Consider the following 24,224-nt stretch of genomic DNA (forward strand, 5'->3'; position numbering starts at 1 on the left):
AGGGAGAACCAAAATGCTTAGGTCATCCGAGGACTCAAGTAAAAAAAATGTTTGTGCTTGATATAACATTTAACGTCAATATCGATGTGTAATTCAGTCTATTACTCTACATCATGTCGAAACACCAAAGCAATTTACGCAGTTTGAATTTTTGTTTGCAAAAATTAGATGTTGTTTACGTCCTCTAGAAAATGTTTGTTTTTATGTGAGAAAGATATGTTAAAGATTATAAAATAAATCCTGACACAGATGCAATGTATTGTTACACGCATTTACAAAAAAAAACCCTGTCAAGATGCTGATGCAAAAGTCGTGTATGGACATTAAACATATCGATGAACCCAAAAACGATAACGACAAAAACTAGAATATTCTTAAACAATCCTACACGCCATCTCTCCTATCCCATACTCGCAGCTCCTGTATTTCTTGCATACCAGACGGGGATTTCCGGTATTTTTACCGGTGCTGAAAAAATCCATCTTACACCCCGGGGTGCAAGATGACTCTCGTGCTTTAAATGACGTATTACAAACTCTGGAATTCTTGTCTGAAGTAACAAGTCCAACTGCTAAAATGATACATATATTTACAGACTGTCAGGCAGCAATAACATCAGTGTTCTGTAAAGAAGTACCAACAAAAATGATAGAAAACATCATCACAATCAAGAAATATTTGGCAAACCTACAAGACAGAAAATATGAAATAGAAATTCACTGGATCCCAGGCCATAAAGAACTTACAGGAAATGAATTGGCAGATTCTCAGGCAAAAGCAGCTGCATCTGAAATGTGTACATCAGATACTGAGGAGAACACAGAGAAGAGAGATGCAAGGGAAGTTGTCAGAATTATGAAAGAAAAAATAAAAGAAAAATGGAACAACAAATACAGCCTGTCAGAAAATGTTGAAAATATTCAAGAAGTTTATCAGCAAGCAGGAGTTAGGTCGTTGGTGGGAGAGGAAAACAGGGAAACTTTTTGTATGATCAATCAGCTATTAAGTGGACACACAAGATTAAATGCACACTGGTCAAAAATTGATTCAACAAATTCAGCAATGTGCTGCCAATGCAAAGTTCCAGAAACAGCACAACATTACATATTCCATTGTGCCAGATTCACAAAACAAAGAGAGACACTTGAACGGGACATAGAGACAATACTATATAGAGAAAATATTAGTTGTGGAAATATATCAATGGCCACCCTAGTAGGAGAACTGGCTGATATTAGGGTTGAGGCAAGGAGAGAATTAATAGAAGTTTTCAGCCAATATATTCAAAATTCTGGTCGCTTCAGCAGCGAATCGGAATAAACTTCTTCCCAATATTGACATATAATTAAATAAGCAAATGAGTTTAAGCACGAGTTTAAAAAGTACCAAGGATGACAATGATGTGGCAACACATTCGCACTAGAGTTAACAGCTACACGATAGCGAACTAGAACAACAACAACAACAACATATATGTAGAAGATTTATGTAGTAATTTATATTTTATTTCAAAATAACGGAATAAAACCCCAATACCTTGACAGTTCCTCTTTGTTCCGGATAGTATATTTCTCGATTCAAAACACGTTATTTTATCAAATATTCATAACGTTACGCTGCAACTGATAAAACAAAACCGGAACTAAACATTGTTATTTGTCTTTGAAACGTCATGACGTCTTTCCTGTTTACGGACGTTGCTTTCCCGCGCTTTGTTTAAATACGCTGCTATAAGAAATAGTTCTAAAAAAGAAAGTCGTTCGATTGATTTTATTTTTATTATTATTTCTTGAAATCGGTATGCAAGAAAAAGATTCTGTCACTAGTTATAGGTGCAGATGGAAATATCCGGCTCTCGGGTAACTGTTTAGGCGGTAACTCGGCAGGTAGCCTCGTTACCGCCTAAACAGTTACCCTCGAGGCCGGATATTCCCATCTGCACCTACAACCAGTGAAAGAATCTTATATTAGCGTACAGTTCAAAACCATATAGGTACACCCCTGTTTATGTATATACAAAAACAAGTTTTAGTCAATTTTAATGCATACATATTTCTCAATGTTGTTAAGGTATGACACTTTAAAAGATTTTATAATTTTAAAATTGCAACGATGGTAACATTTTAAAATTTTGATAGAAAAAAATGAAAACTCCACAGGTCGATAAACATGGCAAAAATAAAAATGTTGCGGGCTTAGTTTTATTAAACCTGTTCGTGGATGGTATTAGGCACGCATGATGCCGCCTACGCTCTCTAGCCAAAACCTGGTGCTTGACCAGAAATCCAACATTTGCACACGTTACAATTACCAAATTAAATACATCCACAGATGTGTTTGTAAGGCGGTGTACATGTAACCTTTAATGATACATTTGATTACAATACCATGGAAAGCATGGTTTCCAGTTGAAGTAGTACACTAGCCCCAAAAGAAAAACACCGGGCAGAAGTAAACGGAGGGGGTCCGGGGTTGCTGAGCCTGCATATTACAGAAACTGGCAAAATACATTATAAATTAAACTTCAGAAAGTTTTGAACAAAAAAAAACAAAGAAAAATATTAAACAGGGAATGCCACGCACCAAAACCGCAGCCTCCGCAAAACGAAACCCCAATCACGCAGACGCGTGCACCACACACACACACACACACACACACACGCACACACACACGCAAAAGCCAACACATAAGGACAAAACGAACAACACACACACACACACGCACACACACACGCACACACACACACACACACACACACACACACACACACACACACACACACACACACACACACACAAAGCCAACACATAAGGACAAAACGAACAAACAAAGGAACACAGTGGGGCACCGCCTTGGAACGGTCAGTGGCAAAAACACCACTGAGGAGCTTAAACCGGTTTATGGTGCGCACCCAACCTCACTCTTACCCCCACCATGTTCCAAAGACACGGGACAATTTTTCTGCACGATACTGCCGTGACACGTACTAACAAAGAACAAGTGGCACGAATTCAATCGGAGCGTCGTTAAATAAACAGGTAATCCAATAAAAAGGTTTGAAAGATTAACCAATGAAAAACCAGAATACTGAAGGTATGCTAAAATAAGAAACGACTGAGCCAGAAGCGCGATCGTCGTTAATTAAATATTTTAATGGGATTAAAATACACCAAAAGTGTATTCCCCTCCAGGTGAATCTCTTACGCACGTAATGGAAACAAAAAGGCATGGCATGACTTAAGATGCCTCTAAATTGCTTTTGGTACTTTTAGCATGTGTAAATGTTGAGTTCTGCTCAACACGGGGCTAGAGGGCGTGGGCGGTAGCTTGCATTTCCACTACCGTCCATGAACAGGCTCAATCAAACCGAGCCTGCAACATTTTCGTTTTTGTCGTGTTGAGCGACCTGTGGAGTTTCCACTTTTTCTATTTTAAACAGCTAGAGGTGGCCTATTTAATCCAAATGTTTACTGTATTTAATACACTAGTAGTTTGCAAACATCTGTGACACTCTCTGGAAAATTTAGACTATCCGTATCTAAAATGTCAGGAATGTCCCTTAATATAAAAGACTTCAATAATGTCAAACTCGGCCTCATTTGGCAGTCTAAGTATGAAAAAGTGTTCATGACAGTACAAAAATAAATCAGCAACGAATGGAGCACAGTTAGTTCCCATTCCGATATATTTTTATTGCTAAATCTATAAGCCCTGAAAACCTGGCTTAAGGTCAACGAAGTGTATTTGTTAAATCTGCAGTTAGACAAAAATTGTGTTGTAACATTTTCTAGTCCTTCGTATCGTGGAGTTCAATTTTCTACTTTGTCGCGTAAGCTGGTGCTAGTGGGTGTGTAGTGGATATTGCACATTTCATTATCACTCATAACTGAATCAAAATTGTACTTGAAGGGACAGAAACAAACCAATGTTTAGTTTTGGTAGTTTGAACATTTAATCACACAATCACACAATTAATTTCTTCGGTTATATAAAGTTGTATCTACCATGATAACATGGTATACACCATCGTTAGATAAAAGCTAGTCATATTCTGGTGCAGGTTTACCAGAATAATTCTTGGTGTCAGAACTGTAAGCACTCCTTCTTCCGGCAGAGGTGAAACCAATTACAACCGTTACCATGGTATCCGTCCAAACATAGTTATCGTTGTCGTCTCGATAGTTTTGTAATTCAAGTACTGACATTTTTTGAGTAATCGGGACACATTCAAGTGAATTGTTTGATCCAATAGAATATTCACAGAGACGCTCTGCATTCATTATCGTCGCTGGGTATTGTTTGGGGTTATGTCTTACGCTGTAATACCAAGGACATGTTGATCGCTTGTTTGGAGGGTCGTTAGGTCTGGTGGATACTTGTTTTGGACATACAAGCTCATAATCATAGTCATAATCATAGTGCCTTTGATGAAAATATGTAGACGCCATCTCCTTCTTGTCATTGGTTATAAGGCTTGTGTAAGAATTGAAATTCATCATGAATTCATTGGTGGCAACTGACCGTCTGCGAATGCGTGCATTGCTAAAGGCAACGCTTGATTTAGATTGTTTCTGAACTGGATTACTGTCGGCTCTTTGCAAAAGTACGAAGCAGACGACAAAAATTGATATGTTCTCTCTGTGTAGGTGAAACATCTGGAAAAAATGTTATTAAAATTATATAAATTGCCATATGAGATTCTACTACCGCCTATGTATACCCTTTTAAATTGTGATTCAACACCATTTAACTATTTTAAATTTCTGAAACTGTTTATGTAATCGTTCTAATACGAAAATTAATGATTAATTTACTTTTATAACTTATTTGCTGTAGTATCAATTTTCCTAAAGCAATTTAATATTTGTAGTTTTTTAGGAAAAGTAAACTATTGTTCATTTTTGTATGTGTTAAACCAAATTTTATCAATTAACCAAATGCCTTGGCAATACAATTCTAATACAAATGCACAAGTGCATCGATTTTTTATGAAACAAGAATAATATCATTTTGTATGACTGAAAGAACTAACCCTTGCTATTATGCAGAATGTTGATCCACGCCGGGAATAAATACTTCACAAATGTTTACTTTACTGGAGTGCAGATATGAATGTTTGATAATGCCTCAAACTTGCTTTGATGGCCAATGTCCACCATTCTTATATTTATACAGAAAAGGAGGATAAAATTCTCCGCCCATACTACCGCGAAATAGTATCAAAATAGTTTGAAAAAGACCCTTAATCAGGTAGATTTATTTACTGAAATGTTTTAAAATCCCCGCGATATCTAAAAGGCAATCTAACTCTTTACTTTCTTTCCGTTACATCTTGAGGAACTTACCGCTACTCGTTTTCTACGCATAGCGTGGTAAATGTTTTAAGTGGTAATGTTTATAATTGGTTGATAATCTAATCTTGACACAATTATCTCTCTTTTGTCGGAGCTTATTGGATGGAGAATTGTAATAACTCCCTTGATGAAGATAAAGTGTCCGTTAGATGTATGCCCACACAGATAAATTATGCAGATGAAGACATACATGTAATATATTTTCAGATCAAATGAATATATTGACAGGTACTTCAATGTTATGGAAGGCCGTTAAAACTCAGTATTAAACGTGTTGCGTTTTAATGTCCTTGTTCAATTTGGTAGACTAATGGAAAGAAATTAATATAAGCATTTACTTTCTTGTTTTCTGATCCAACATTTCATAAATGTATATTGCACAATGTATATTGCAATTATGTTACTTGATCGAATGAAATAAAAATATGTTAAAACTAATTTGGTAGAATTACAAAAATCATTAGTGTTGATTAATTCCCCTGGAGTTATTTTTATTATTGTTATTGTCATCATAAAAAAAATAATTATGATAATAATAACAATCATGATTAATTTCCCTGGAGTTTTATATGTCAAGAATATAGTTTATGGCTAATGTTGTGCTTTCCCATGATGTATAGCTGACAATAACTGACTCAAGTGCCCGTTTGTTTCTGTTGTCAATAATTCTCTTGGCAGGTAATACTTCAGTATTCTAATACTTGAAAGTGAGAGGAATTAAGAGGGTGTGGTCAAAATGGCCACACCTTGACCATCCAGGGGCTGTTTGAAATGTTCAGCTTTATGTACAGTCGCATTGTCGTGAAACACATCCATGATGTGTGGTCAGTGTTGATTAAGTACGTATTTAATCAATTTGCTTATAAGGGGTGTAAAGAAAGTTCGTTCCGGTTAAACCAGCAGCTATATTATTTTACTGAGATGTAGCAGATAACAGGAAAGGTCCACACTATTCACTGAAAGATTATGAATGATCATGCTTTAACTGTATGTATTAGGTAAGTTGAGATGAATGTACGTAACTTTTGTAAATATATGGCCTAATTCATACATATTTTTTTGTATTTTTCACTATATTTAAATGTATACGATCCACAAATAAGCAAGTTATATATATCAAATATTGATGCCTAATTAGCTAATATAATTTTGGTATCATTTTTATGTACTGAAAAAAAAAGAAAATATGAATCACATGATAAAAATATTATATAAAACTATTATTGTTTTACTTTATAGTTTTCAATGATATTTCAACAGAAAATCTAGTTATTAACGTGTAAGTTTTGCCATTTTGCAGTCAAAAAAAAAATTTGCAGTGATTCATACATATCATTTACAGTGGTCTTATTTGCTAATTCTTGTTCAGCAGCAGACACAACTCATTCAAATGATACCAAACAAAAAATATCTTTAAAACAGATGGTCTTCGCATTGTAATAAGACAAGAAATTTATGAGGTTTTCATATCATGTGTGGTATTCTATCATCTTTCTAACATTTTGCAAATAGCAACACTAAACATGACACTTAAACAATAGATGGTTCTCTTTTCGTAGGGGTGCAATTTTGTTTCGAATAATTACAGCAGTGGTCTGGAAGCAACTTCCTAGAAGACTTTAATCGAACGGGTAAAATACACCCTTATTCATGTGATATGCTCTCTCTGTAAATTGATACCTGTTGGTACATGAACAGGTTATATATATGTCCTCAGCGAAAAGTAGCTTTAAAACTGTAAACAGCGACATTAAGGATAAACGCTTTGTATGATATTTCATTTAACGTTGTACAATCAGCAGAGCGAAAGAAATAGACACTCTCGTCCAATCAGGCAGAGTGTTGTGTAAATCTTTCAATTTGCTACATTATCATTAATGCGTTATCAAGTAATCTGATTTGCAAACTTAAGTCACATAGCATAGGACATGAATTCGTTCTTAGACGTCACCATGCATCGAAATGTCTGAAAATCTATTTGTGAATCGGATACCTTAATAGCACCAATCTTATGAAATGGTGTTACAATCAACGAAAGAAAAAATGCGTATTTATTTTCAAAAGGTGACAATGTTAGAACTTAGTAGATAGAATGAATTGTATTTTCTCCAATAAGAACATCTTTAACTAACCACATGTAGTAGCATTACGTCAAATTATCAGCATCTAATATGGCTAAATACGGTACATGCTTTAATTTTCATGTTTTTACTACAGTTATTTACTTTTCCGTTTGGAACGAACTTTCCTTGCACCTTTTACATCCACCAGTGATTCCACGACCACATTGAACATGACATTGAACCACGGCACCTTCATTTGAAATATCAAATTTGCATATAGAACTTTTACTACAGCCCGAGATATCCAACGGCCCTTTTAGAAAATGACCTTTAAGTATCAGACCTGTGCTTGAAATTGGAAAAATTCATATAGAACTTTCTCCGTTGTCCGAGATATTTGAGCAACGCCGCAAACATCCGACTTCCTGCTAAGTTTCAGACAAGGATGTATCTGGCCAATTAGATTGCATTTTAAAACGTATTCGTTTACAAGAAAGTCTTCTTCTTCTTCTTGGCGTTCACCGCCTACACCGTCACCTCTGATCCAGCACCTTGACGTGCACTTTGATCCTCATTGCTCTTTCTAGTGGGTTGCCCAAGATGCTCTGCAAAGGTTTTGTTGAGCTTCCTGGTTTCGTGCAAAAAACTGCCTTTTTAAGCGATTGTTTTGTAAGCCCTTTGAGTCTGGCTTTCATGGGATGGTCTGGCAGGTACTGGTATTTGCTGGTTTGTCTAAGGTTTTGGGCAGTAATATCTTCCGTGGCCTTAATGGGTACTGATTTCAGTGCTCCGGTGATGATTCTGACAGCCTGATTTCGCACTAATTTGACTTGGTCCCTGTTATCCAAGCTTAGGAGCCATACTCTAGGATGAGTCTGATTTTCCCAAGGTATATTGTCTTGATTATGTTTTGTGTGTTCCCCAACTTGTACCAGCAAGTTTCCGTAGTATGGGAAGCTTTTTTCGTGCCTTGCTTTCTGCATTGGTTAGATGTGCCTTCCATGTTAGGAGCCTGTCAAACATTACTCCTAGATATGTTGACTCCTCCACTTCTGCAAGTGGGGTTACATAGATCCTTATTATATTACCAGCAGCTGTCTGCTTTAGTGACAGTAAAAAAATGAGTGTGCAGGTTGTTGACCTGACAATATTTTTCTACCCAGGATGTAAGCCTGTCTGTGGCTTCTTGCATCCTGTACTTGGAAGTTGTTGCATATTCCTCGACAGGGATGTGTCTGGCCAATGAGATTGCATTTTTAAAGGTATTCGTTTACACTTACCACGTAAATCTTTCCTTGACAGCCATTTCAACAGAATTGGTAGGAGTGTTATTTCAATAGTAAAAAGTCACTAATTGAACAGGAAAACGGAGGTGCATGTATATACGTACTGCATAGTAAAAACAAGTAAATGTTCACTTTAAAATGACATAATGTATCTGAACAGACCTTGTAAGATATAATTGATCAAGGGTCATGTAGTACTAAACATTTACAATAATACATAGAAATAGTTTTATTTTTTTATTAAAAATGCAATTTTTTTAAATCAGTTACATTTCATCTTAATACTTTTTAGATAAAGATTTGTTGAATATATTATTAGAATAAAAATAAAATAAAAAGTGTATGATAATTATAGATAGTTTATAATTTTTCTATAGTTAATTCAATCTTACCGACAAAAATGTGCGTTAGACAGTGATTAGACATGTACAGTCAGGTGTGTGCTTTGTTTGATTAACTTTTCAAATCTATTTGAGTTGGTGACTTATTTATAGTATGGCCTATGTTGTGCTTAGTCAGATACCTACAACAATGAAGTCTCAGAACGAAGAAATGAAATCAAATATAATATGACCTAGTACATATGTTAGGTTTTAACTTTTAGTACTTCGATGCTTTTAAACCGGAAAATGCAACCAAGCAAAATAATACACACCTCCTGGCACCGGCTTAAGTCGAATTCTCTTATACACAACCACTGAATGAGTTCCAAGGTCCTGAAGAACCAGAAAATATAATAACATTGGCATCCAACTACTGAGAGACATCACATGGCACTTAAAGGTTGCTGTGATGATCGTTAAGCAGAGAGCAAGCCCGAGCAAAAGAATAACAAAATTGGTGTAATAGAGTCTGTTCATTCAATAGTCCATGTGGAAAGTTTATAAGTGCACACGTACTATGTAAACATTAACACAAATAAAGGATGAATGGGAAAAAAGAAACAAACAGACACATACAATACAACAAGTTCTTTATGCTTCAGAACTGTAACTTTGAGACTATTAGAAGAACCTGAAAACATTCTAGTGATTTAAATGTCTTGTTTTCGCACACAACAGATAGGTATTATGGTTTGCGGATATATATTATACTAGATTTATATAGCGCTCTTTTCGTGATAAATACGTTCAAAAGACGTTCTTTTCATAATAAAAACGTTCAAAGGACACTTTTTTCATAAAAATAAAGTTCAAAGATGCTTTAAATAGCGCAAATGCAGCTGCTCAGGACGCCAAATCAGATTCATGCACACATCAACCAGATAAGGGGGCAAAGTAAGCAAAAGCCCGAAGAACACACACACACAGAGAGAGAGAGAGAGAGAGAGAGAGAGAGAGAGAGAGAGAGAGAGAGAGAGATCCTTTAGATACAGGCCAGTCTAACTCTCTTTGCGAACAGACAGTCAGGTTCCTTTACGTGCCCAGTGTATAGCAAACCGTCTTTCCTGGGAAGAACCTATACAGGCCTCTTCAAGAGCATCTGTGAAATTTAGAGTGTCTAGATCGAGAACAGTTGGACCTCTACACTGACTGTCAAGCGTGTTATCACAAGACCACCGGTTCTTATCCTTAAAAGTTAATTTGGATTTAAGTGTTCTTTAAATAGTATGAATACCGTTATTTGTATTGTATGATTATCAAGGTGTATCGTAATGGCATGTATATGTTTTATTGTACAACACCATTCAATATATTGTTAATTTAATCAAATAAAATAGCTTCAATGTCAGTTTTTCTGTATTGTATTATTAGATCTTTTGTTACATGACTTAGAAAAGAGTGTTGTTTCTGTAAGTCTTCACATTTCACTCCTACCTTATTTATCGCTATGTTGGATTGAGAATTTTGCGAGATAATATACATGTATATACATATAACAATTATTTATTATATACTATATGTCATTCCGCCTTGTGTGATGTTCGTCTGTGCACTTTGCATGACATTACGAGTAGAGGACTATTTTCTTGGGCTTCTTCTACTTTTATATTATTTTCTCTGAGATTTTAAACGCCACTCGTATAAAATATCTGTTGCACGTGAGCATGGCCGTTTTATCTTCGATCAGACCCTTGCTATAAATAATTAATTCCATTTAAGTTATAATTAGAATGAAATATTGCTCTTTTAACACAACAGTGAATATAAAAACTTTTCCGCTGTCTTCACAACAATAAACTTAAATGACCCGTCACTTAAAGACGGATTATTCCAGAGGTCACAACTGTGGCTCTTTGTTCTAGCTCTGGATATGTGGTCGTGTTAAAAGTACGTAATGTATGCCAGTAAATTTGATAACCAAATATAACCTGCTAAACCATGAAAGTTGAAAACAAGAACGGTCAGTATCAACCGTTGAAAAGGAACCTTAATGTTTAAACGTATGGGCATGTCAACTTCACACTTTTCCAGAAAAGGAAAACAGTGAAAGAACATTAATAAAAAAAGAACTGCAATGCCGCTCCACAACCTAAAAGTTTATCTGGAAGTAGCAAGACGCTCTGACCAAAGTTAAGACAGTACTGATGATAAGCCGAGGATAGAGGAATTATAATTATGTCCTTTAACAATCAATTAATTACATACCAAGCATCATAAAAAATCATATTACAAGCACGTGTATCTTCATTAGAAGTGTTCCAAGAGCAGTATTTTTTTTTACTTTTTGTAGGTGTTATAAGGGTCATTAATAGAGATATTCATATCTCGTACACTTTGAGTAGCAAAAACCCGTCATAGCCCACAGCGATTTTATATAAATTTAATATCTCCGTTTAGCTTGAGCGATTAGCGAGTTATTTCAACCATCCGTGGAAATTCATAGTTTAAATATCAGTTTGATTTATATATATAGAATTTTTTTTATCAATATAGAAGTTTAACAGCGAATATTTCTAAAATGGTTGGAGATTTTAGTATACACACCGGTGTGAAACGTGAATTTGGCATTCTGGACTATATACATTTTTCTCTGTTATTCGTACTGTTGGCAGCTATAGGAATTTACCATGCATACAAGGACAGAAAGAATTTCGATGTTAAACATTTTCATCTCGGAGGCAGACAAATGCATCCACTTCTTGTTAGTTTTTCGCTGGTGGCGACTTTCCTTTCCGCCTTAACTGTAATTGGAGTACCGGCGGAGATATACACGTATGGAACTATGTACATTTGGCTTACCTTTGGACTGTTTGTGGCAACAGCTGGAGCAGCGCATGTATTCCTGCCGATTTTTTACCACTTGAACACGACGAGCTGTTTCAGATATCTACAATTGCGGTATGGAACAGTAATTAGACTTATGGTGTCAATTATGTTTATACTACAGACACTGCTTTACATGGGGTTTATACTTTATGTTCCATCTTTGTCCTTCCAGGCGGTAACTGGGTTATCCCTATGGGGTACTATGATAGGTGTGGCGTCCGTCTGTACGCTGTATACACTTTTAGGCGGGATGAAGACAGTTTTATGGACGGACAGTCTACAACTAATTATCATGTTCGCTGGACTTATAACATTACTTATTATGGGATCTGCTAAGGTTGGTGGCTTTTCGAAAGCATGGCAAACTGCAAGTGAACACGGCCGCATTGAATTTACAGATTTTTCACTAGACCCCCGCACAAGGCATTCGGTATGGTCTTTAGGTATCGGAGGAGGCATATTTTGGTCATTTCTTTACGGAGTCAACCAGTCACAAGTTCAGCGTCAGTGTTCTCTTCCAACCTTGCGTAGAGCACAAATTGCCGTATGGTTGAACTTCCCCGGATTAGTTCTGATAATCACACTGGCCTGCTTGATTGGTGTCGTAATGTATGCATGCTACAGTGAATGTGATCCTGTTAAATTTGGACTCGTAGATAAAGCTGACCAGATTTTACCATTAATGGTTCTCGACGTGCTTGGGACAACACAAGGATTAACAGGTATATTTATGGCATGTGTGTTTAGCGCAAGTCTTAGCTCAATGTCTTCTGGGCTAAATGCAATGTCAGCTATTGTAACCGAAGACTATTTAAAACATTTCTGTTTTAAATCTCTATCTGGCAAGAGGGAATTGGTGTTTTCGAAACTCATAGTACTTGTGTTTGGATTTGTAATGTTTTCTGTCGCTGTCATCATTTCTGAAACTGACAGTTTGGTTATTCTACAATTATCATACTCATTGTATGCAATACTGTCAGGTCCAATGTTTGGCTGCTTCATAGCGGGCATGATATTCCCATGGACAAATAAGCATGGTGCTCTAGCAGGGTTGATAACTTCATTAGGGTTTATGAGTTGGTTAGGTATCGGCGCGCTCGTAAACCGGCCACCAGGTACTAAACCATTACCAGTATTAACCGATGGCTGCAACTGGGAAGTAACACGCACCAATTCCTCTATTACAACAGTTTCGTCAACTCCACAGTCCAATTTATCTATCTCTTCTGTAACTAATGAAATAGAAACAGATGAAGCGATTGTAAACAACTTTTACAGAATGTCATACCAATGGTACCCTGCTTTTGGAATGTTAACGAACATAGCAGTGTCACTTATTGTAAGTTTCATCACGGGATACACGGATCCAAGTACTGTTAACAATAAATTAATGTGTCCCCTGTTTTATAAAATGTTTCCATGCCTACCGGCAAAATTCAGGCACTACTTGTACTTTGGCGTAAATTACGAAATTGAAACATCGGATAAGAAACACGATGAGAAACTCGATGAAGAAGTCAGTCTGTTTGTGTCTAGTGATAAATGTAGGCGCGATGATGTTTGTGTCTAGTAATAATTGTAAGCGCAAGGCTGTTTGTGTCTAGTGCTAAATGTAAGCGCGTGGATGTTTGTGTCTAGTGCTACATTTTAGTGCGAGGATGTTTGTGTCTAGTGCTAAATGTACGTACGAAGATATTTGCGTCTAGTGCTAAATGTAAGCGCGAAGATGTTTGTGTCTTGTACTAAATGTAAACATGAATATGTTTTTGGCATATGCGTAAAAGGACAAGTGCTAAATGTAAGGCTAAGATGTTTATGTATAGTGCTAAATGTAACCGCGAGGATGCTTCTTTGTTTAATACTAAATGTAAACGCCAAAATGTATGTGGCTAGTGCTTAATGTAAAGGCGAAGATGTTTATGTCTAGTGCTAAATGTAAATGCAAGGATGCGACGGCATAGCTTCCAATCTAACTGGCATTGTCAAAACATTTCCCATCGGCATGGAACAGTAGAAAATTAAAGGTCTCTGTCTGGGTTATCCCTGACACAATGCTTAACGACAGCTCTATGTTCAAACTTTTCAAGAATTTATGATTTTCTCCCAGAAACAGATCCAGAGTGTCAACATCAGGGATTTGGCTAAATATTTACATACATAATTCGTTCACAATTTCTTTTAGCGTTCTTTCCCATGACCATTTCCATATTCAAACATTTTTCTTTAAAGCAACATAATGTGAGGATCGTGTGGTGTTTTTATTAATTTTTATTACATTGTGGTTTTATGTATATCTTTCTAAAGCGAAAATTAACAATTTCTAGGTAACGTAACCAAAATTGTTTTTCGCAAACGAAAATCCTGATCTGGATGATGTAGATTAGTAGATTGAATTGCACATCTATATGAATTCACGTTAATTAAATGTTGTATTAAGCACGCGTGAGACCTCGGATGACTGAAGCATTTTTTTCTCCCTTTGCGTGTTTGAGTATCTTTTACCTGTTTATCTGTTTTACTTTGGGCCTCTATGGCCGAGTGGTTTAAGGTCGCTAACTTTGAATTACTTGCATCTCACCGATGTGAGTTAGAGTCTTCTTCCCTGGAAAAAAGCATTTCAAAAATAAAAACCATGTATGAACTGCACGTGAATTGGCTTCTTTATACACGAATTTGCCCCCGTTTAATACGTAGACGGATCCAGTGAAAAAAAGTAGTTTTTATGCAGGAAAACCTACTAAACTGATCATTTCACTTAAGTGATTATTTGGTCTGAATTTAAAAAGAAAACATACAATGGTAATCATAAATGTTCAAGTTTTAATCTATGTTTTTACATAGGAGGCTTATAAGAATGAATGATCAGTATATTTGGTGATAAAACGCAATGCTTTTACAGTACGTTAAAATTGTAGTCTATATGATATTTGAATACTTTGAAAATTTGAACGTGGATCATAACTCAAGGTTATCTTATTTAATAAAATCTGGAAAGTAGATCCCTCGGAAGCACCGAGAACAAGGCAAACTGAAAATTTCAGACTCGGTTTGATTGAGTCTGTTCATGAGCAGTAATGGAAAATGCAACACTGCCCACGGACCCTAGCACCGGCTTAAGCAGTATTCAATCTTCAAATCTAAACGAGTTGAAATCAATGATCCCGAAGGACCAGAATATATAAGACAAGATACTATCAAAAGTGGTAGTAGTCGTATCTATATTTCTAAATAGCATGGGCATTTTACACTTTACTTATATTTATATGCGATATTTTGATCATCATTAGCAAATTGTTTCTTCTGCCAATTGTCTAATTATTTCATACTTAAGCATGTATATTTCACACCAATTCAAAAACGCAGGCTAGATATTTCATTGAACATTGGACGTTTCTTTGCGGTTATACACAATAAAATCCATTCAAAGTGAAATATTTTTTCGAAAGTTTAATCAATTTCTAAATGAGATGCATAGCAGCAACATTTTTATATATACTTGATAAAAAAATGAAGAATAAAAGAGAACCTGCGTTTTAATGGTATATGTATGTATGTCCTATTTAGTATGCTTTCTTTTTAAAATATAATTAAAGTATTGCCAATTTTTCTTTGTTATAAATACATTATTCCACTAAAACAAATCCAATAGAAAAAGTGACTTACGTTGCTTGGTTGCATTAGAACTGTGCTTCCGAGGACCTTTTCACCGATTTTATTTTCTATGAACGCATCCCCTTAAAAGTAAGGACATAGATCCATTATGGAATAGCCACTGTAGAGCCATTTGTTTGGATGTATTATGTTTAATGTCCTTCTTAAATATTTTGAAAACTGTATTGTACTAATCTATTTATGCCTTGCGGTGCTTACATGTTGATTGATATTGGCGTTGAAATCTATAAGAAACGAAGACTGCATTGGATTTTCATGTTTGAGATTTATCAACTCCAGCAGTCTTTAACGGGACATAATAATGTTGTATGAAACTTGAAAGATTTGTACCCTTTTTATCCTATTTGTATAGTATATAAACCACAGGTCTTTTAAGGGCTGTATTCATAGACGATACGTCACGTCTTGGCTCAGGAAAGATTCTGTTTGTATTCATAACGGTGAGTGACAGTCGAGTCAACTCTCGAGAATGGGTGAATGATGAGGGAGGTCCTGGGCACGAGTATAATTCAGTTGTAATAGCAAATTTCAATTCCAGCGAAAATTAAACTCGTGTATTTTCAAGTATAAATTTCATTCTACTCATGCAGTTCAGTAGCCAAACTGACGGACGGACGAACGTACGGAAGAACGTATTATAAAACAAATGTACGGGAGGACGGACACACATACAGACAATCATTGGGATAACGACTTCCGACAAAAATAATGATCAGCACTTTTGCATACCTTTAATGTTATGTAATGTCATATTAACACATGCAATCCTCTTAATCCTTTGTGTACATTACTCGAGAGCTAAGATTGGGTAGGATTTATGACCTCCACACATTATCCCGCAAGGTCTACTCGAGGTCCACATGAGTGATACTTATCTAAGTTTGAGTCAAGTCTGAGTTTGAGAAACGACTTTGAATATAACCCAAAATCTATAAACAAAATTGATAGTAAGAGTTCACTGGCACCAGATCAGAAAGAAAATGCCTCCGTATGTGTTATACCCTACCCCTAGGTATTCTATAAGAACCATGGTCATGAACGGGAAAATATACTAACCCGTTTCAATCGTGCATTTCATACCTAAAACACGCAGTGCGGTAAATGTGTACTATGGATATCAAACAAGTGGTAATTTATCTTCCATTGTGTACCGGTCACATTTTTTCAATACATCTTATCTTAGAAAAACAACGCGTAGTTTATAGTTATTTCTACGTTAAACAACAACTTGCTTGAACTTCCCTGGTGAAGTTCCGTTCTAGATTACAAAACCATTCTGATTGGCTGTTGTGAAAATGTATGTCAATCGTCATTTTACTACAGGTGTTCGCTAAAATGTGAAAATGCAGCATAAATGTGCAAAATAAATAAAATAAACAGAACAGATGCAGACCAATGTACGATTTCAAATTAAAGATCATATACAAGATGAATTTCATTCATCATTTCGAGTTCTAGTGTAAAATTGTGATTTTTTTTAAATTCTGTTTTTGTTTGTTTACGTTTCGCCAAACACATGCACACTGCCGTGACCTCTAGACCGGATGTTCATTAGGGAAGGTCAAGCAAGTTTTTTCAGTAACGTTGACGAAATCATAAAATATGTTGATAATCTCAGCAATATGGAATATTGAGACAATGTGACTGGTGCACGATGGAAGATAAATTATCGCTTGTTCAATATACTAGGACCCATTCACCAAACTGCGCGTTTAAGTTCAGAAATGTACGATTGAAACGGGTTAGTGCACTTTCCCGTTCATGACCATGGTTCTTATAGAATACCTAGGGGTATGGTATAACACGTACGGAGGCATTTTCTTTCTGACCTGGTGCCAGTGGTAAGAGTTAATAACGACGTAGGTCAAAAAAAGAATAACATATAATATCGGATATCCACTGTCTTATATATAGTATCTGTCAGGATACGAGTTATATGACCCAGGGAAGTGCCTACGCCTTTAATATCTTGAACAATGTTTTTGGGTCCAATCGCTAAGGCGACTATGTCTTAGACTATATATAGACTTATACTAAACTATCTAGAATGTCCTTTGTTGAAACATAGAGCTGGTGAGACCAAATATCTCATATATAGTATTTCCTCTGGCTACCTTGCCAAAATGATTCGTGTACCAATGATTCGTAAATGATTTTAATTATGAGCTAGACAATTACAGGAACCAAGCAAATCACTAAATGTTTTAAACTAACAATTTTCAATTAGCTCAAACTCCTATAGGCTGGAGACTCTATACTTGACTGGTCTTTTTGTTGGTTCCCGTCAGACCATGTCTTTGAATCAACAACATACGAGTCCTATCGCATAGATGCTCGGTCTCTGTCCTCTTAATGGAAGTTACAACTCTATATGATTGCCCCGATTCCTGGATGCTCAGCGCCTATATGCTATCATATGTAGTATTCAACTACCATATAGGTATGTCCCCTATGCCTTGGCTGTAACCCGCCAATAACAATGAACCGTCTATAAGCTGGAACTCTCCTACTGTCTCAGTAGATTACCAAACTCTGGGTCTCTGTCTCAGCTTTCTGATGCTTGTCTATAGTATTCAACTATCTTAAGGTAAATCTCCTATGCGCTGGCCCTATAGCTCGAAACCTTGTTGAAATTCTGCCACTTTTCTTTAGTCTATGAACTTCAAACGTCTTCTTTTTAATTTATCCGCCCTGACAGTGTAGTTGCAATAACTTCCTTATCAAGGTACTGGGATAAATTATTAGTTGAATCCTCGATGTGTCTTCTTCAACCTCTGGATACAGAATGAGCTCTCTGTCATCTATCTATCTATTTATACCCTAGCAGACGTGCTATTTATAGAACTTGTTTCTGATTGGTCCAAATTTAAACATAGCGTTTTACAACGAGTACTTGCTCTATCAAATAGTTGGTTCCCTTTAACTTTTGTAAATGACATAATGTGTGATGCTGGGATACAGCTATCCACATAATGAACCCAAATCAGCCACAAATGACCCAAATTCTATTATTTACAGCAATTTAACAATAATTATAGCAATGACAACATGAAAAGGGAGTCAAGCACTATCTGTGCTTATGTGTTACTTTATCAATATATCAAATATACAAATTATTCTGACAGTATCTATATTTGAATCAGGATTACAGTTAGGGGTAACCCCAGTCCCTGTCACCTAGTTCCAATGCTTGACTTTAGTTACCTCCCCTGACGCTCCATTGAAATGATTAGTACGTCACGAGATGTACTACCTATAATCAAACCGTTCATTGTATTTTATACACTGTACTCTGAAGACTGTTTCAATTGTATGATCTTTTTATTTGGTAAAGGGGTATATAACCCTTTGTCACTGCAGTCATACGGGCATAAAATAAATTTAGAAACTAACATTCGAGTCAATTCTATGTATGATATGCAGAGAAACTTTTTGGTACTTGATATCATCCCTGGTTACCTCAAGTTTCAAGTCTTTGTCAAAAATTAAGGAGTGATAAAACATTCTATTCCCTCTTATATCCTATATCTACTCGTATTGATAAAGTCTAAGATTAGTTTTCTTTTTTTTCTGTTTTAAATCCCAAAATAAATTCCAAAAATGTATAAGTTTATATACTTTCTAAATATAATAAATATAATAGAATATGATACAAACCTTTGAAGAGTAATATGCTACATTAAATGCCTTGCCATGGTCATTTAGTCTCCCTTTATTATGTAGGTTTACTTATTGTTAGGCAGTCTTTTTGTCACACGTGAAGAGCACATGCGCATTAAAATAAAAAGATCCTGTAAAATCTCATGGCAACCAATAGTGTTGTAAATCTGTCTATATGTGGTATAATGATTATCATAGTTGTACGAGTAATATAAAGAACAAAGAACAAAAATCATCTAAATGAAGACGTGACTTGTCGATTACCTCATACAACGGCTACATGTTGTAAAGTACGTTTAAAGTGTGGTAATGCTATTCCCTATGATTTCTAAAGTTTTTTCATTATATTCAGAAAATATGTCAATCTATTTAAATGTATTTTAGATCTCTAAACAAAAAAAGACAAAACAAATGATTACTGCAGATCATACCTTACACCTAGCGGTAACGTCAATAACCCATGTACCTACCAAAGAAAATTTTAGGGGAACAAATCTGAATAGGCCAATAAACTGAAGCCAACATAAAATTGTTGTCACAATTGAAAGAAAAACTAAATTATAGTGAATAGGTCATTTTCGCAACTATTGATCAGGCAGACAAACTATGGCCTATATTTGTTTAAAACTCTTTGTATTCTATATACAGCATGCACACTTTTCTCATGGCTTACGCTGACAATTATTTTATAAGTTGTTCTGATACCCCGCTATATAGGAAGTTAAGTAGTGCATCAAAATAAAACAAAATAAAGCATAAATTCCTTTCATGAAATTTTACGACATTAAGAAACGGTACCTCTGATCAAAATTTTGTCTTTTTAGCAAAAGTTATTTTTTGTTCTCTCTGATGATAATTTGGTTCAAAAATATATATTCAACAAATTACAAAATACGTAAAAATGATATTACATATGTGTAACAACAAAGGTAGACTGTTATATTCATCATTTCAATTAATCATTTTTCAATAGTTTCTTATGCTTTACTCATTTTGAAGCATTTCTATAATTTCTCAGAAATATTTGGCTGCAAATAGTGTTACACAAAAAGTCACAGTCATCAAATGTTATTACAACAATTTATTGTATTGGATCGGTAATGACTCCGTGCAATTTCTGTGTAATGATTTATTTGTAAGCAATTGGAAATTCTCTGAATGTAACTATTGCTTAGGCCTAAAAAAAGTTCTTTGTTTCCGGTAACATGCTCAAAAAATTAGGGTAGGTAGGTCGGAAAATGTCTTTTTTCAAAAAATGAATACAAATATGAGGGTTATACTTAAGAGCATTAGTAAGTTGATTTCTAACATCACTGACCATTTTTAAAGCAAAAAAAGTGCAGTTTTTCTCCAAGGCAATAAAATCATTTAGGGTCGGGCCAAAACTTTAGGGTAGGTCGGGATAACGGAAACGAACATGATCATTGTTTTCCATAAAGAACGTAAAATGCTGAAAGAGCATAATGAAGAAGAATACACTATTTGGCGACTTTCATTAAAGGTCCATAACCTTAAACAAACTATAAGATATTTTATCTATTGTTGTAAACAAGGTAAGTGGATACTTTCAGATGTTCACATTAATTTACATTAAATCTGTTCGCGCAAGTTAAAACAGTTTCCTTGGGGGCTTCTCATTTACAATTATATCAACATTATCACCTGAATTTTGTGCATTCATGAGTGGAAAATATTGATGGTGAAATGTTGTAGAGATTTGTTTACATTATGAAATCATTAATAACTTATTTCACGTTTTTCAATTTTTTGTATGGTTTGGGTAAGCTTATAATAAACAGCATGTCATTATCTTTCACTCAGAGACATTTTTCAAGAAGTTCAGATTCTTGGGTAGTCTTGGATTTTGAATTTACCAAGAGGCAAAAGGCTCTTTCAAAGTGTTGAAAGTATACCAAACTTACACTATACTATATTGACTTCATCTAGCTGCAGATAATTTTGATATAGACTGTAATTGATGAAATCCCAAACTCAGTGAAAAACTGCTCTTTACTGCAGATCTATTTTAACATGGAAAGGAGGAAAAAATATGTCACAGGGTGAGAAACAAAGTGCAGCCAGACCGGGACTCGAACCCGGGGTTTCTGAATAACGTTCCAATGCTCTACCATTTTTAAATTCGTCCTCGAATTTCCGCGGTTTCTTTATAAATCAAGCAATTACAGGCGCCGGAGACTAATCAGTGCAATGCCGTCACGGCCCTACGTTGGGCGGCAAATGTTACAGAGTGAGAAAAATGTGCAGGAAACCGGTTCCGATGCTCTACCGACTTAGCTACCCGGCCGCATAACATTTACTCCCCGTTTTTATATTCAATGCCTTTACCGTGACACATTAAATATATTAATAAGTAAATAAATTCAGTAAATTGATGCACTTAGCTATCATTTCACGCTGAAAAAAAAGAATTTCTAGGTACCCTCTTTACCTCATATAAAACTACGGCAACATGAAATCACCCCACGTACTGTGCATACAATATACTGACTAAAAGTTAGGGTTAGGTTAATGCGGGAGATTTAATGCCCAACTGCAATTCATACACAATAACATGGACAAAAGTCAAACAGAAAAAGTCCTCAGCTTCTGGTATCTGTCCTAAAATAAATTTCATATCCTTCATTCACAGTGAAAAAGACTTGTATCAACTTCCCCCTTCTTCTCCCTTTTGTACACCACCTCCTCCACCCCATAGCAAAAATGTGACTGCGGAACTTTCAAATCCGGCATTTAAATCTTTTCCTAAAAATAGCATTGAAATAAGTTCACATTGCATAACATATTGACGTATATTTGATAATGACTTTTTGTGTTTTGTGTTTTATTTATAAAGAAAAGTTCAAAATATTTGTAAGATTTCACAGACCGTATTAGTTTTAGTTAAAAAAAGTTATTATTTCAAAATACAATATTTCTATCTTTGCACCCTTATTGTAGAAAAAATCAAGTCAGAAAGACGGAAAAGACCAGTTCAAATTTTCACTAAAATGTATATAGTGTCAATGTAGACATGTTTAAATGCATTATATGCCAAGCATTTTATTGTAAATATATTTCCGGATACTAATGTTGCGTGATTAAATATATGCAAGGAATTAACGATAATCCAGACTATTTTACTGAAATTGTTGTTAAGGAAAGATTTACGTGACTGATGTTTTGATAGTTATAATACTTTATCATAAAGTAATAATGGTAAACAGGCAGGTTTAAACATGTAATCCAATTGTCCACGACAAAACATGTCTGAACGAAGGAAACTTATTGGTGCCAAGACTTAAGTATTTCTCAAATATCTCAAGTAACTGGGAAAGTTCTACATGTATATCATTTTATTTCAATTAAAGGTCCAGTGGTTCAAAGTCACGTTCCAAAGGGTCGTCATGGAAAAAACTGGTACCTATATACGAACGCTAAAATGGTTAATTTTATTGTTATCGACAATGACAAAACACGCCATGCATTTGTTAAATAATATTTCTCCGACTTGGAATAACTGGAACATCTCCTAACCAGAAATTTAAAAAAAAAAACAAAAAACAAAAAACAAAAAAAAAACAAAAAAAACATTTATATACGGAGTTTTATTTCCAGGTGTGTGGTATCTCGTAGCTTATAATTTTTAGATACTAACTCGAAATTTCAACTAAGTTATTCCTATCGTATATCTAGATTTATAGGTCCTAGCCAAGGTTTTGTGTCTCATGTAGCTCACGGGTAGGCCGGACAGCGCTCGCGCTTAAAATATCACTGATTTTTATCCATGGTTAATCCCGGAATTATTCGACCAAGTTTGACCCATATAGGTCCTGGCTACTCTTTTAGACAACGATTAGGTACCTCTATAAATCTCTAGCTTTTGGGAGAGGAAATATAACGTGACTGAACATATTAGAATTTAGAATATTTAACTTTTGCGAACATATCTGGGCCCAGTAGTTGCGAAAGTTGTGTTAATAGTTGATTAAGCTGACAGTCGATTACCTTTTTTAAACTCAATTTATTTTAGTATCTCGAGAGTCTTTGTTTGTTTTGTTTGTTTTGGGTTTAACGCCGTTTTTCAACAGTATTTTAGTCATGTAACGGTGGGCAGTTAACCTAACCAGTGTTCCTGGATTATGTATCAGTACAAACCTGTTCTTCGCAAGTAACTTCCAACTTCCCCACATGAATCAGAGGTGGAGGACTAATGACGGCAGACACAATGTCGTTTATCAAATAGTCATGGAGAACTTCGCCCCACCCGAGGATCGAACTCACAACCCCGCGATCCGTAGACCAACGCTCTACCTACTGAGCTAAGCGGGTGGGCTATCTCGAGAGTCAGAATTAAGAGTCAGTAAACACATACCACTGGCACTAATGTTCTTAAAAACACCTTACCTTCATCCCGGGAGAAATCATTGACTTTCTGTGGATGAGAACTCAACCAATCAGCTTTAATATATGGTAAATACTTTTGTCAATATTAGATGATCAACCAATAACAAAAATGCATCACTTAACATATATTACTCTATATATAGATGTCGAGTGAAAGTAAGTTTGTTAAGATGTAACGGAAAAGCAGCAATTGAATTAACATTTTATTTTTACATATGGCGGGGATTTTAAAAGATTTAACAGATTAATTTACCTGCTTAAGGTTCCTTCTCAAAATTGTTTGGTACTTTTTCAGATTAATAAGCCGCGCTGAGCGTTTTATCCGTCTCCATTGCATAAATACCAGAATCTGCGTCATTGGCCTTCAGAGAAAGTTTGAAACACCATATCAAACATTTATATTAGCACTACAGAAAATAAAACTTAATTGAAATATCAAATCTGAAAGGCGTATTAAAGGCGTGGATCAAAAGTCTTCAAAATATCAGAGGTAATTTAACTTAGGCTTAGCTAATGTATCATCCAAAATACGACATACAGATATGAAGTATTAACAAGACTATTGTTTCGTCGTC

The 24,224-nt window shown here is 35.4% G+C and overlaps 2 protein-coding genes across 2 annotated transcripts; both read left to right on the forward strand.

Annotated features, from left to right (window-relative positions):
* Positions 1-576: 576 nt before the first annotated feature.
* Positions 577-1,320, forward strand: LOC123523707 (uncharacterized). The gene has a single exon (XM_045301357.2). The coding sequence runs from the start codon at positions 577-579 to the stop codon at positions 1,318-1,320; it is 744 nt and encodes a 247-aa protein (XP_045157292.2).
* Positions 1,321-11,605: 10,285 nt separating this feature from the next.
* Positions 11,606-13,483, forward strand: LOC123523708 (sodium-coupled monocarboxylate transporter 2-like). The gene has a single exon (XM_045301358.2). The coding sequence runs from the start codon at positions 11,606-11,608 to the stop codon at positions 13,481-13,483; it is 1,878 nt and encodes a 625-aa protein (XP_045157293.2).
* The last annotated feature ends 10,741 nt before the right edge of the window (positions 13,484-24,224 follow it).

This window comes from Mercenaria mercenaria, chromosome 3 (assembly GCF_021730395.1).
Source record: "Mercenaria mercenaria strain notata chromosome 3, MADL_Memer_1, whole genome shotgun sequence".
Lineage (NCBI taxonomy): Eukaryota > Metazoa > Mollusca > Bivalvia > Venerida > Veneridae > Mercenaria > Mercenaria mercenaria.